At 46.9% G+C, this 15,727-nt stretch overlaps 1 protein-coding gene across 1 annotated transcript in view; it reads right to left on the bottom strand.

Moving 5' to 3' along the window:
- Positions 1-894: 894 nt before the first annotated feature.
- Positions 895-15,727, bottom strand: part of LOC144511044 (NT-3 growth factor receptor-like) — an 826,965-nt gene continuing 812,132 nt past the window's right edge. Inside the window, exons 15-16 of the mRNA XM_078241014.1 lie at positions 6,764-6,922; positions 895-1,080 (exon numbers count right to left, since the gene is read on the bottom strand). Of these exons, the coding sequence (XP_078097140.1) occupies positions 895-1,080; positions 6,764-6,922 (345 nt within the window). The remainder of the gene's footprint in view (positions 1,081-6,763; positions 6,923-15,727) is intronic.

Below are 15,727 nucleotides of genomic sequence, written 5' to 3'. Positions count from 1 at the left end.
CATTGCCCAGTGCGGCCACCTGGAAATGAAAATAAAATGAAAGCATTTCTGGGTATAAATATACAGGTGATAATACAGGTGTCTATTTAAAGCGTCATAACTGCAGGACACAACCTTAAAATGACAGTTTGTTGACAAAAAAAGTACATAGAAGTGGCCAAAGTAGCAGCCAGCTTCATTCTACACCAAGTCCTTTGTGGGACCATCGCTGTGACCACTGGGTTTTCCAGCTCAGTAGCCGAACTGGCCCCGGAAGTCACCTTCTCGCTGCAATTCACCAGTTTGCAGGAACACCCCATGTAATGGTTAAGCAATTTGCCCCTAAGAGAGGGTGAAAAAATGGCCCGTTGATCCCTTAGCAGGTGAACGGTGGTCCATGCGTCTCTGAAGGCAGATCTCCCTTAGCTCCTGATCCGATCTGAATTCACTGTGACAAACCCTGAAGGTGAGAGAGAGAGAGAGGGGGGCAGGGGGGTGGGGTGTGGGGGCAGCTTTTCCACGCCAGCGCCCCTGCTCTGAACCGCTGAAATCTGGAGGTGCAAATGGCAAGAACACCTCAACCCTGATGGAGAGTTGGCGCTGAGAAATTGGCCCGGCTCAGTGTTATAAATAGTTATCCGGATAAATTTGGAGCAGGGGGACCTCTCCCGTGTTTCAAAAATGTGGGGCTCAGGATAAAGTGACTAGGGTTTCACCAGTCTGGAGGGGATTTTGTTTTGGGACTGAGCTCCTTTGCAGTTTCTGTGCGCAGGTATCAGGAAAACTGCCTCAGAAACAACTGTACATTTTATATACAGCAGGCACTTCACTTTTTTTTTTTCATTTCCCAAATGAAGCCGGAGTTTACTGTTGGGATTAGAGTACATTCAGGAGGGGGCCGCCGCACTTCGCCCTCTAGCCGAGAATATCCAGGTAGATGGGGGAGGTCTTGCCCAGAGCTTGGAGTATCCGGTGAATGTCTTTAATGCTCAGCCGTTGCTGGGGTTCCCGCTGCCAACAGCCCAGCATAATGTCGTACACTTCCTTGGGACAGACTCTCGGCCTCTCCAGCACACGCCCTTGTGTAATACATTCAATCACCTGCAATTAAAAAGAAAGCTCCCTTAGATTCATTCAAATCAGCTCCAATTGTTTTCCTGTCAAGTACCACATTTGGAATATTGTGTGCAGTTCTGGTCACCTCACTATAAGAAGGATGTGGAAGCGCTGGAAAGAGTGCAGAGGCGATTTACCAGGATGCTGCCTGGTTTGGAGGGTAGGTCTTATGAGGAAAGGTTGAGGGAGCTAGGGCTGTTCTCTCTGGAGCGGAGGAGGCTGAGGGGAGACTTAATAGAGGTTTATAAAATGATGAAGGGGATAGATAGAGTGAACGTTCAAAGACTATTTCCTCGGGTGGATGGAGCTATTACAAGGGGGCATAACTATAGGGTTCATGGTGGGAGATATAGGAAGAATATCAGAGGTAGGTTCTTTACGCAGAGAGTGGTTGGGGTGTGGAATGGACTGCCTGCAGTGATAGTGGAGTCAGTCACTTTAGGAACATTTAAGTGGTTATTGGATAGGCACATGGAACACACCAGGATGATAGGGAGTGGGATAGCTTGATCTTGGTTTCAGATAAAGCTTGGCACAACATCGTGGGCCGAAGGGCCTGTTCTGTGCTGTATTGTTCTATGTTCTATACTGAACAGAAATGCCAACAGGGCAGAATGCACTGGCTGCCTTGAAGGAAGCTTGTTAAGACCATAAGACCACAAGACATAGGAGCAGAATTAGGCCACTCGGCCCATTGAGTCTGCTGCGCCATTCAGTGATGGTTGATATTTTTCTCATCCCCACTCTCCTACCTTTTCCCCATAACCCCCGATCCCCTTATTAATCAAGAACTTATCTATCTCTGTCTGAAAGACACTCAATGACCTGGCCTCCACAGCTTTCTGTGGCAAAGAGTTCCACAGATTCACCACTCTCTGGCAGAAGAAATTCCTCCTCACCTCTGTTTTAAAGGATCGTACCTTTAGCCTGAGGTTGTTCTGCAAGAAAGACGCATGAATCCGTTACAGACTCTGCGGTATAGCCACCAATGGTCATTGAGCAATATTCAGTACTCGAGAGGTTAATACCATCCAGCAAGGAAATGCCCAGCATTCAGGAGGTTAATATCATTGAATGATAGAATCCATACAGTGTAGAAGGAGGCCATTCGGCCCATCGAGTCTGCACCAACTCTTACCCAGGCTTACCCCGTAACCTCACCTATTGAGCATCTTACCCAGGCCCGCCCCTGCCCTATCCCCATAATCCCATGTATTTACCCCGCTAATCCCACCTAACCTACTTGTCTTGGGACACTAAGGGGCAGTTTAGCATGGCCAACCAACCTAACCTGCACATCTTTGGAATGTTGGAGGAAACCAGAGCACCTGTCAAAAACCCACGGGGAGAACATGGAAACTCCACACAGACAGTGACCCGAGGCTGGAATTGAACTCGGGTCCCTGGGGCTGGGTTCGATTCCCAGCTTGGGTCACTGTCTGCGTGGAATTTGTACATTCTTCCCGTGTCTGCGTGGGCTTCCTCCCGGTGCTCCGGTTTCCTCCCACAGTCTGAAAGACGTGCTGGTTAGGGTGCATTGACCATGCTAAATTCTCCCTCAGTGTACTCGAACAGGGGCCGGAGAGTGGCGACTAGGGGATTTTCACAGTAACTGCATTGCAGTGTTAATGTAAGCCTACTGATGACACTAATAAATAAACTTAAACTAAACTATATCATCCGGGAAGGATATGGCCGGTGCTTGTGGGTTAATATTATCCAGCAAATGATTCATCATTTTTTTTTCTCCAAACTTACCTAATCTGTATGCTTTAGTAAGTGGACCTCTTCATTGGTTCCGTGGCTGAACAGGATAGGGTGAGTCACTGTCTAACTAGCCACTGTGGTAATTATGAACTGATGGCACCGATAAAACCTCCTTATGTGAAACAGCAACAGGTTGGAGAGTGATCACATCTCTCCACAATGTGGGAACACTGCTTTGCTAAACAGCATTATGCAAACGAAAAGAGAAACTCATCTGGCTCATCGTCAAAGTCAACTGCACCGCTCACCCACTGCCTGCGGCAAGCAGTTAATTACCAGGCAAAATGATGCGTCGGGAACCGAGAGAACATCGAAACAGAAAAATTAAATGACAATAAAGAAAATTAAATCTTCACAGCTTTATGAACAAATTGATTAATCCCTTCCTCTTGCATTATACATGGCATTAATTTGTCTAATTAATTAAATTTTAACTTTGGTGGTATTTAGTTGCGATCACCTGTTCCCAAGCACAATTACCCAATAATACAGTGAGTGCCAAGTCTGCCCAGGCCCAGAGTGATGTGGGCACAGACTGCTGGTAGGAGGGGGGCAGGACCTCTACCACGAAGGGTAACTTCAACTGAGGCAAAAGCAATAACAACCTGCATTTAGGTAGCACCTGTAAAATAGGAAAATAGCCCCCAGCGCATTGGCACCTTGAGAAAAAGAACGTATGAGGTGCTCTAAAGCTTGTTGTAAGACAGAAGTTTTAAGGAGTGTCTTAAAAGAAGCTGAGAAGGGGAACAATACCGGGAATGGGTGGGTTGTCTTATGAGGAAAGGCTGGACAGGCTTAGCTTGTATCCAGTGGAGTTTAGAAGAGTAAGAGATGACTTGATTGGGCGGAATTTTACGGCCTCGCTCAACCCGAGACCGGAAAATCCCGCCCGAGGTCAACGGACCTTCCCATTGTCCGCCTCTCGCCTGCTCCGATTCCCATGGCGGGAGGGTGGTAGAATTCCTGAGGCACAGGGTGGATGAGGATGTTTCCTCTTGTGGTACTCTAGAATTAGGGGGCACTGTTTAAAAAGAAGGGGTCGCACATTTAAAATGGAGATGAGGCAAAATGTTTTCCTCTCAGAGGGTTCTAGAATCATAGAACCCTTTCACTGCAGAGGGAGGCCATTTGGCCCATCAATTCTGCACCAACAATGATCCCACCCAGTCCCTATCCCCGTAACTCCACATATTTACCCAGCTAATCCCCCTGACACTAAGGGGCAATTTAACATGGCCAATGCTAACCCGCACATCTTTGGACTGTGGGAGGAAACCGGAGCACCCGGAGGAAACCCACGCAGACACGGGGAGAATGTGCAAACTCCGCACAGACACCCAAGGCTGGAATTGAACCCAGGTCCCTGGCGCTGTGGGGCAGCAGAACTAACCACTGTGCTACCATGTTGTGAATCTTTGAAACTGTCTTCCTGAAAAGGCAGTGGAAGCAGAGTCTTTTTAAGGCAGAGGTGGATGGACTCTGGATAAACTAGGGGGCGATAGATTATCGGGGGGGGGGGGGGGGAGGGATACAGATTTGAGGTTACTATCTGATCAGCCCTTATTAAATGGCGGAGCAGGCTTGAAGGGCCGAATGGCCTACTCCGGTTCCTTGTTTGTATGTAGGTGAGTAAAAGGAAGAGGTTCCAGACACAGCTGGAATGGAGTGTACTGGGGAGTGGAGGGAAACCAAGCAAAAGAGGCTGGAATCAGGACAATTGAGATGTTGGAGGGATTGCGGGAATGTGTTATGCTGCAATAAGAGAAGGTGGGGAAGCAGCTGCAGAGATGGTCATGATCTTCAGAAGGACAAAGCTCCAGCCTCTTGCTATTCATGGGTGATGTTTGGCAGTGAAAGAAAATAACCCGGCTTTCCCCTTAAGGATGATGATATAAAGTGGGTAGTTTCGGCCGAGGAAAATTGATGCCCGATAGTGCATTCAATCTGGTTCAAGGTAGAGTTGCCGAAGGCTGGTTAAAGCATTGGGCACCAGCTATGGTACAATGGTGCGGTGGAACAGTGGTTAGCACTGCTGCCTCACAGCGCCAGGGACCCGGGTTCGATTCCCGGCTTGAGTCGCTGTCTGTATAGTTTACACGTTCTCCCCGAGTCTGCGTGGGTTTCCTCCGGGTGCTCCGGTTTCCTCCCACAGTCTGAAAGACGTGTTCGTTAGATGCATTGGCCATGCTAAATTCTCCCTCAGTGTACCCGAACAGGTATCGGAGTGTGGCAACTAGGGGATTTCCACAGTAACTTCATTGCAGTGTTGATGTAAGCCTACTTGTGACAGTAATAAATAAACTTTAAAACTTTAAAAAAATGCTTAGATCTCTTCATAGAAGTCATAGAATCCCTACAGTACAGAAGGAGGCCATTCAGCCCATTGAGCCTGCACTGAAAACAATCCCACCCAGGCCCTATCACTGTAACCCCATGCATTTACCCTACTAATCCCCCTGACACTTAGGGGCAATTTAGCATGGCCAATCAACCTAACCCGCACATCTTTGGACTGCGGGAGGAAACTGGAGCACCCAGGAGGAAGCCCATGCAGATACGGGGAGAACGTGCAAACCCCACACAGACAGTGACCCAAAGTCGGGATCGAAGCCAGCTCCGCGGCACCGTGGGCAGCAGTGCTAACCACTGTGCCACCTTGCCGCCCAAAACTAGAGCACCCAATGTGGAGCTCGAAGAGTTCCACGCTCTACCAACTGAGCTAGCTGGCTGCTAATCTTATAGTTGAGGGAACAAAGATAGGAGAGAGCAACGATTTTTCTAGACACAACAGTATACCAGGAATGGAACAGCCACAAGCACACTGCGTGCCAACTTGTAGCCTTCAGTGCCCGACCGTCGCCATGTTTCAAAAGAATGTTACTCACAAGTCATTTTATTGTGGGCTGTCTGGATAAATGAGGATGTACATTGAACAAATCAATTGGGTAAATAAAAGGAAATAAAGGTGGCCAGTGGTGGTTGGATGTCAGTCCCCCGCTGTGACCAGTAAAGTGTGGCAGAGTTTGATCCAGGAATTTTGCAGTCGTGTGTTAGGGCGACGGAGAGGAGAGTGAGGGAAGGGGGGTGGTGGGGGGACAGGGGGGGGGGGGGGGGGCTTAATGGAGGGGTTAAAGAAGGTTCAAAGGGAAAGGAAGAAAATTGAGAGATTCATAGAGGATTAGAAAATTGGAAAGGTGAATTAGGGGAAATGTACGTAGGTTCCACAGTCGCAGATACGACTGAAAAAAAAATCATTAACTTAAGTGGAGCAGTCCACGTCTTCCACGCAGTATTCTAACATCATAAAAATTCCTGTGTTAAGCATTGAAAAATGAGCCCACAGCAACCACAGAATATCAGTTACTCATTGTAATCTGTCCTTGCTCATTCAGACTAATGCTTCGCATTGTGACTTGAGGAAACACAGATTGACCCAATTGTGGAATGAACAATGGAATGAATTGTGGAATGAACAGTCTCCAAGAGACTAAAGAATGAGGTCAGTCGGCTTTCTGCTCATATTGGCTTATGTCTCTAAGCCCCATGGGTTAGTGGTTAGCACTGCTGCCTCACAGCACCAAGGACCTGGGTTCGATTCCCGGCTTGGATCACTGTCTGTGTAGAGTTTTGCACATTCTCCTCATGTCTGTGTGGGTTTCCTCCGGGTGCTCCAGTTTCCTCCCACAGTCCGAAAGACCTGTTGGTTAGGTGCATTGACCCGAACAGGCGCTAAAGTATGGCAACTAGGGGGATTTCACAGTAACTTCATTGCAGTGTTAATGCAAGCCTTACTTGTGACTAACAAGTAAACTTTTTTTTAATTTTTATGTTCATTGTAGCAAATCTTGCCTTTTTCTCTGGCCCCACACCTTTCCAACAGTGTTTCTCCCTGTTACCTTACCTCATTGTTTGAGAGCTGGAACCAGGGCTGTTTGCCGTAGGTGAAGATCTCCCACAGGATCACTCCGAAGCTCCAGACATCACTCTCGGTGGTGAACTTGCGATACATTATACTCTCAGGAGGCATCCAGCGGATTGGAAGCATGGTGTGACCACCCACCTGGAACACATTCAATCCAACACTGAGTCACAAAGAAGTGTCAGGAACATCAGCTACATCATGTTGCATCTTGTCACAATCTAACACAACAGTAAAAACGTGGGCGTAGTATTAACTAACGGAAGGATGGAAAGCTGTGAAATGTCATAGCTTGGTGGGATGTAAATATTTGGCTCTTGTTCTGAGCCCTGATGGGCAAATTCCTTCTTGCCATCAATGTCAATACATGTAGGTTATCCCTCTTGGGAAAGACTGCAAAACATGGGGAGGCGATGGCCGAGTTGTATTATCACTAAACTATTAATCCAGAAACTCAGCTAATGTTTTGGGGACCTGGGTTCAAATCCTGCCATGGCAGATAGTGGAATATGAATTCAATTTTAAAAAAAATCTGGAATTAAGAATCTACTGATGACCATGAAACCATTGTCGGAAAACCCCATCTGGTTCACTGATGTCCTTAAGGGAAGGAAATCTGCCATTCTTACCTGGTCTGGCCTACATGTGGCTCCAGAGCCACAACAATGTGGTTGACTTTCAACTGCTCTTGGGCAACTAGGGATGGGCAATAAATGTTGGCCAGCCAGCGATGCCCATGTCCCACGAATGAATAAAAAAAAACATTGGCTTCAGCAACATGAAATTAGAACACATGAATAGATGGACACACAGAAATGCACATGCACAGACACGCATGTGCACAAACATGCAAAGTAGCATCATAAGAAAAAAGGAATAGGAGCAGAAGGGGACCATAGGCGGGATGTTCTGGCCCTTCCTGCTGGCAGGATATTCTGGTCCTGCTGAAGGTGATCCTTTCCCCCCCCCTCCCCCCCGACACAGCCCCCTGGGATGGGTTCCCTGGCTGTGGAGCGAGCCAGCCTTCCAAAACGCCATAGACCTCAGCGGGGCCATAAGATTCTGCCAGTGGCCAATGGCAGTTGGTGAAAAACATGCTGGGGGTGGGGGGGGGGGTTGGTGGTATGTGGAAAATCCTGGTCCACATGGCTCCTAAAGCCATATATTACTCTAATTAAGTTCATGAATTTATTTAACCAGAGCTGCTACTGTGGAACTTCTGAACGTTTCCTCACATTGAACTGAATCCGTAATTCATCTTTCCAATTTTCTAATCCTCGCTGAATCAGGCTCCCAAAACCTGCTCCATTTTCAATATGTCCACGTCTGATCTTTCACCTCAACTCCACTTTCCTGCCTGCTCCCCAGTATCCCCTAACTGAGCAAAGATCTCTCTATTTCAGCCTTAAATATATTCAATTGTGGAGCATCCACTACTTTCTGGGGTGGAGAATGCCAAAGACTCGCAACCCCTCTCAGTCCTAAATGATCAACCCCTCATTCTGAGACTGTGCCCCCGTGTTCTATATTCCCCTGCCAGGGGGAAACTACCTCTCAGTTTCTACCCTGGGGAAACTACCTCTCAGTTTCTACCCTGTCAAGCCCCTTCATAATCTTCTATATTTCAATGAGATCATCTCTTCTCAACTTCATAGAGTATTGGCTCAATTTACTCAGCCCCTCATTATAGGACAAGCTTCTCATCCTAGTTACCAATTGTTGTAGCGAGTCCAAGGCAACTATGTCTTTCCTTAGATATGGACACCAAAGCTGCACCAGTGTCTAGGTGTGGTCTCACTCAAGCCCTGTACAATTGTCACACGACTTCCTCATTCTTATTCTCCAATAAAGGCCAACATGCCATTTGCTTTTCTAATTGCTTGTTGTACCTGCACGCTAACGTTCTGTGTTCCTTCTATGAGTAAGAAGTCTCACAACACCAGGTTAAAGTCCAACAAGTTTATTTGGAATCACGAGCTTGCAGAGCGCTGCCCCTTCATCAGGTGAGTGATGAAGGAGCAGTGTTTCGAAAGCTTGTGATTCCAAATAAACCTGTTGGACTTTAACCTGGTGTTGTGAGACTTCTTACTGTGCCTACCCCAGTCCAACGCCAGCATCTCCACATCACTTCTACCTCTGAAGATTGACACTTACAAGTTTCACACCTTTTTGAAAAGAATTCCATTTTTCCTAGCAAAGTGAATAACCTCATTCTCCACCACATTATAGTCCAGATGCCACCTTGCTCCCGACTCACTTTGCTATCTCTATCTCTTTCCAACCTCTTTGTGTCTTCCTCACAGATTACATTCCCATTGAACTTTGCCTCATCAGCAAACTTAGTTACATTACTCTCTCTCTCTCTCCCTCTTTTTGCCTGAAACATTAATGCAAATCAGCAGCACAGGGTCAGCTGATTCCTTGTCCAAAGATGCTAGTTCATTCTCAGGTCAGAAATGGTATCCCATTCCAAAGTGAAAGACACAGTTCTATAATTAATTGTGTCTCTGCTTCAGCCAAAAAGAAAAAGGTGATATGAAAGACAAATTTATCTTTTATTTATCCCTTTTCTCTTCCGTTCCTCCTTTAATCTTGCTTCCTCTGACCTCTTTTCCCCTCCTTTTTGCCTCCCCTTAAGTGTGGTTATTTTTTTATTCATTCGTGGGACATGGGCGTCGCTGGTTGGCCAGCATTTATTGCCCATCCCTAGTTGCCAGAGGGCAGTTGCGAGTTAACCACATTGCTGTGGCTCTGGAGTCATATGTAGGCCAGACCAGGTAAGGACAGCAGATTTCCTTTCCTAAAGGACATTAGTGAACGAGGTGGGCTTTTCCGACAATCGGCAATGGTTTCATGGTCATCATTAGATTCTTAATTCCACATATATTTTATTGAATTCAAATTCCACTGCCTACTGTGGCGGGATTTAAACACAGGTCCCCACAACATTAGCTGAGTTTCTAGGTTAATAGTCCAGCAATAACACCATGGGGCACTCGCCTCCCCTTAGTGTCCTGGTAGGGAGAGAGTGGACTGACGGTGAGATAAAGTTTTAAAGTTTATTTATTAGTGTCACAAGTAGGCTTACATTAACACTGCAATGAAGTTACTGTGAAATCCCCCTAGTCGCCACTCCAGAGCCTGTTCGGGTACAATGAGGGAGAATTTGGCCAATGTACCTAACCAACATGTCCTTCGGACTGTGGGAGGAAACCGGAGCACCCGGAGGAAACCCACGCAGACACGGGGAGAATGTGCAGACTCCACATAGACAGTGATCCAAGCCAGGAATCAAACCCGGGCCCCGCTGTGAGGCACCAGTGAAAACCACTGTGCCACCAGCACCTGCTATGAACCCTGTATCGCTTCAGATTATGGAGAGAACAAATCGGCCTGTGACTTTTCTGCATCTCTCACTTCACCTATCCCCCTGTTTCTCTCCTCTGAATGCGCTGATGTGTCACTATAATGAGTGGGAAGACTGTTATTAAGCCACTTGCAGATGTTACTGTTTATGTAACTCAGCATTTGTTGGTTTTGCACATTCATTTGATTGAAGGTTTATTCAGCTGTGTACAGGTTGAAACCTGTTACTAGTGATGCCTGCTGTGCTGACTCCTGCTCCATGCCCATTTCATTCAACTATTTTTTTTCCCAAGTCACAAACCCCATCATTCACGGGATTTTGAGGTTTTGTCTTCTGTAGTGTGTCATTTGTGAAGCTCCGGCACATAATCAGAAAATGAACAACTTCTCCAGCATCAAGGTGGCTCCCTGTTAACTGGTGGAATCCCATTGCCAAGTGACTATCTTTTTTTTTATTCATTCGTGGGACACGGGCATCGCTGGCTGGCCAACATTTATTGCCCATCCCTAGTTGCCCTTGATTAGAGGGCAGTTGAGAGTCAACCACATTGCTGTGGCTCTGGAGGCACATGTAGGCCAGACCAGGTAGGGACAGCAGATTTCCTTCCCTAAAGGACATTAGTGAACCAGATGAGTTTTTCCGATAATTGGCTCATCAGTACAAAGAACAAAGAAAATTAGAGGACAGGAACTGACCCTACGGCCCTCCAAGCCTGCACCAACATGCTGACCTTCTGAACTAAAACCTCCTACCCTTCCGGGGACCATATCCCTCTATTCCCATCCTATTTGAAGATGCCCTTCAAATGTAGGGTCAGAGTAGATTCTTAATTCCAGATAATTTTGATTGAATTCAATCATGAGTGAACCAGATGGGTTTTTCCGACAATCAACAACGGTTTCATGGTCATCGGTAGATTCTTAATGCCAGATTATTTTTTATTGAGTTCAAATTCCACCATCTGCCGTGGCGGGATTCGAACCTGGGTCCTCAGAACATGAACTGAGTTTCTGGATTAATATTCTAGAAATAATACCACTAGGCTATTGCCTCCTAAAATGGTGCTTCCCAGTGCCTGGGTAGGGATGGTGCATCAGAATAGAACTTGAGTGTGGATCAAACAGCCACACTATAACCAATTGCAGGAGTCAGGAGATTACCTTTGAACATCACTGAAGTGCATGGGTCATAGGAACAGCCTATTCAGTCAGAGGGAGAGGCTGAGATGTTGAATTAGTTCTCATTTCAGTTGTAGAAAGTTAGAAAAGATTGGCAGACTCTGCCAGGGTTTTTGTTTAATCAACTTAGATGCAGAATTCACTTTAATCAATGGGCAGCAAGTTTGCTAGTAATTGTAATGAGGTGTTTTAAACACTTTGTAGTTTTGAAGCTATGTGTAATACCTTTAATTAGTCCATACATATAAATATATCTTCTATATATTTTATAAATTAAACAAAGAAACTTAGATGCACAGTTACAGAGTGCCCCTTTGATACCAAACATATGTTGGATACATTCCTTTAAAGCACCCAACTGTTGGAATCACAAGGCCATAAAGGAGGCTTAATTACCTCACCAGACACCTTATCAGAAACAACTGATACAAGAGTGAGTTTTAATGAGGGTGCCTTCACAGTTTCCAATCAAAACAGAGTCAGAAAGATATTAATGTCTCAGCTAACGAAAGAGTTATGGTAGGGAACTTAGTGGGAACTGACAAGAATTAATGGTAACATAATGATACCCCTTGAAACTGTAGGTAGTGATAAAAAGCTCAGTCATTGAATTGATAAGCAATGTATACATCTGTTTCATTATGTTGGCAATAAATAAAACTTATCGGGGCTATAATCAGGGAATATCCTGAAGGCAAGTTGAGTTGACCACATCCCTTAGAGATTCAGTTAACTTCACTGACAAGGCCATAAAATACTAATGGCCCCCTTTATCAATTAAAGGATACCATTTGAGATTGTTCCAGTGAAGATGCTTTGTGGGGCTGCTATCAAAAAATAGAATCATGATATCTGACTAAGAGACCAGAGGACAGGCTTAGGGATGATATATTGGGGTATCCCACGAGGTATCGTGATCTCATAGATCAGGGTGGTTCAGTATTTTTTCTATTGGATCAATACGTAAAGTATGTCATTTGTAACACTTTCGATTGGATTGTGTCCAACTGACTGTGAGCTGCAGAATTGTATAAACCAGGATGATTTTCTTTGTCCGGTGGAGTGGTGTCTCTGACCCATTGTGTCAAGACAAGCAAGTAAATAAAGACAATCTGTCAGTTAAGCATCTTGTGTTAATGTGTGTTTGTGTTGAAGTCAAACTCGGAAGTCGAGATTTCGACACAGTGAATGATCCATTTCCGAGATATTAAGAGGAAAATCCCCCTGAAAACATATTCACTGCTTAGCCATCTGCTGATTGGTTTCACTCGCAAGGATCCATTTCTGCTCCTGTTCTATTCCATATGATGCTTTCCTGGTGACTGTGTGGACACAGTAAGAGTTTTAACAACACCAGGTTAAAGTCCAACAGGTTTATTTGGTAGCAAATGCCATTAGCTTTCGGAGTGCTGCTCCTTCGTCAGATGGAGTGGATATCTGCTCTCAAACAGGGCATATAGAGACACAAAAATCAAGTTACAGAATACTGATTAGAATGCGAATCTCGACAGCCAACCAGGACTTAAAGATACAGACAATGTGAGTGGAGGGAGCATTAAGCACAGGTTAAAGAGATGTGTATTGTCTCCAGACAGGACAGCCAGAGAGATTCTGCAAGTCCAGGAGGCAAGCTGTGGGGGTTACTGATAGTGTGACATAAACCCAAGATCCCCGTTTAGGCCATCCTCAGGTGTGCGGAACTTTCAGTTTCTGCTCAGCGACTCTGCGCTGTCGTGTGTCATGAAGGCCGCCTTGGAGAATGCTTACCCGAAGATCAGAGGCTGAATGCCCGTGACCGCTGAAGTCCTCCCCCACAGGAAGAGAACAGTCTTGCCTGGTCATTGTTGAGCGGTGTTCATTCATCCGTTGTCGTAGCGTCTCCATGGTTTCCCCAATGTACCATGCCTCGGGACATCCTTTCCTGCAGCGTATCAGGTAGACAACGTTGGCCGAGTTGCAAGAGTAGGTACCGTGTACCTGGTAGATGGTGTTCTCACGTGAGATGATGGCATCCGTGTCGATGATCCGGCACGTCTTGCAGAGGTTGCTGTGGCAGGGTTGTGTGGTGTCGTGGTCACTGTTCTCCTGAAGGCTGGGTAGTTTGCTGCGGACAATGGTCTGTTTGAGGTTGTGCGGTTGTTTGAAGGCAAGAAGTGGGGGTGTGGGGATGGCCTTGGCGAGATGTTCGTCTTCATCAATGACATGTTGAAGGCTCCGGAGGAGATGCCGTAGCTTCTCCGCTCCGGGGAAGTACTGGACGACGAAGGGTACTCTGTCCACCGTGTCCCGTGTTTGTCTTCTGAGGAGGTCAGTGCGGTTTTTCGCTGTGGCGCGTTGGAACTGTTGATCGATGAGTCGAGCGCCATATTCTGTTCTTATGAGAGCATCTTTCAGCATCTGGAGGTGTCTGTTGCGATCCTCCTCATCCGAGCAGATCCTGTGTATACGGAGGGCTTGTCCATAGGGGATGGCTTCTTTAACGTGTTTAGGGTGGAAGCTGGAGAAGTGGAGCATCGTGAGGTTATCTGTGGGCTTGCGGTACAGTGAGGTGCTGAGGTGACCGTCCTTAATGGAGATGCGTGTGTCCAAGAATGCAACCAATTCCGGAGAGTAGTCCATGGTGAGTCTGATGGTGGGATGGAACTTGTTGATGTCATCATATAGTTGTTTCAGTGATTGTTCACCATGAGTCCAAAGGAAGAAAATGTCATCGATGTATCTAGTGTATAGCATCGGTTGAAGGTCCTGTGCGGTGAAGAAGTCTTGTTCGAACCTGTGCATGAAGATGTTGGCATATTGAGGTGCGAATTTGGTCCCCATGGCTGTTCCTTGTGTCTGGATGAAGAACTGGTTGTTGAAGCTGAAGACATTGTGGTCCAGGATGAAGCGGATGAGTTGTAAAATTGCATCTGGAAACTGGCAGTTGTCGGCGTTGAGTACTGAGGCCATTGCAGCAATGCCATCATCGTGGGGGATGCTGGTGTAGAGTGCCGAGACGTCCATTGTGAGGAGGAGTGCTCCTGGTTCAACTGCTCCATGTGTGGTGGGTTTCTGTAGGAAGTCCGTAGTGTCACGACAAAAGCTGGGGGTTCTTTGTACAATGGGTTTCAGGATGCCCTCGACATAGCCGGAGAGGTTCTCGCACAGGGTTACCCGCAGATCCGACCAAAGAACACACCCGTCAACTCAACACTCTGATCAAGACCTTTGATCTGGACCTTCAGAGCACCCTCCGTGCTCTCATCCCATGTACTCCCCGCGTTGGAGATCTCTGCTGCCTCCCGAACATACACAAGGCAAACACACCCGGCCGTCCCATCGTATCGGGCAATGGGACCCAGTCACTACACGGTTGAGATGATTGACAAGCCCTCTCTACAGGGGGACAACAGGTACCAAGAGCCCTTCACAAGCAGCAGAGAGAAGGGCGAATTGCCACAGTTCCACAGCCTGGGCACATACCCTCAAACCGCAATCCTACCAATTAGTGGTGCAGAGATTCATTAGCAGTGGTTGTCTCTTGAGAACACAATCCATGGTAAGGGCACTGAACTATAGATATGTTAGATGTTAGATGTTAGATATGGTAGTTGGGTGGCATGGTGGCACAGTGGTTAGCACTGCTGCCTCACAACGCTCGGGACCTGGGTTCGATTCCCGGCCTTGGCGGACTGTCTGTGTGGAGTTTGCACGTTCTCCCCATGTCTATGTGAGTTTCCTCTGGGTGCTCCGGTTTCCTCCCACGCTCCAAAGATGTGCAAGTTAGGTTGATTGGCCATGCTAAATTGACCCTAGTGTCAAGGGGATTAGCAGGGTAAATATGTGATGTTTTGGGAATCAGGCCTGGTTAGGATTGTGGCCAATGCAGACTCGATGGGCCGAATGGCCTCCTTCTGCACTGTAGGGATTCTATGACTCTATATGAGAATGCATTCAGTCTCTGGACCTGACTCACCAGACGCTGTTGTCTGAAGTCTTTGGGTTCTTTTCCTCAGCTATGGGTGGCACGGTAGCACAGTGGTTAGCACTGCTGCTTCATAGCTCCAGGGACCTGGGTTCGATTCCCGGCTTGGGTCACTGTCTTATGGAGTTTGCACGTTCTCCCCGTGTCTGCATGGGTTTTCTCTGGGTGCTCCGGTTTCCTCCCACAGTCCAAAGATGTACGGGTTAGGTTGATTGGCCATGCTAAAATTGCCCCTTAGTGTCCTAAGATGCGTAGGTTAGAGGGATTAGCGGGTAAATGTGTAGGGATATGGGGATAGGGCCTGGGTGGGATTGTGATCGGTGCAGACTCGATGGGCCAGATGGCCTCTTTCTGCACTGTAGGGTTTCTATGATTCTTTCTAGCTGCACAACAGACAACATAAGGGCAGCACGGTGGCACAGTGGTTCGTACTGCTG

This window comes from Mustelus asterias, chromosome 24, assembly GCF_964213995.1.
Source record: "Mustelus asterias chromosome 24, sMusAst1.hap1.1, whole genome shotgun sequence".
Taxonomy (NCBI): Eukaryota; Metazoa; Chordata; class Chondrichthyes; order Carcharhiniformes; family Triakidae; genus Mustelus; species Mustelus asterias.
This window is presented reverse-complemented; position numbering and strand designations above follow the sequence as displayed.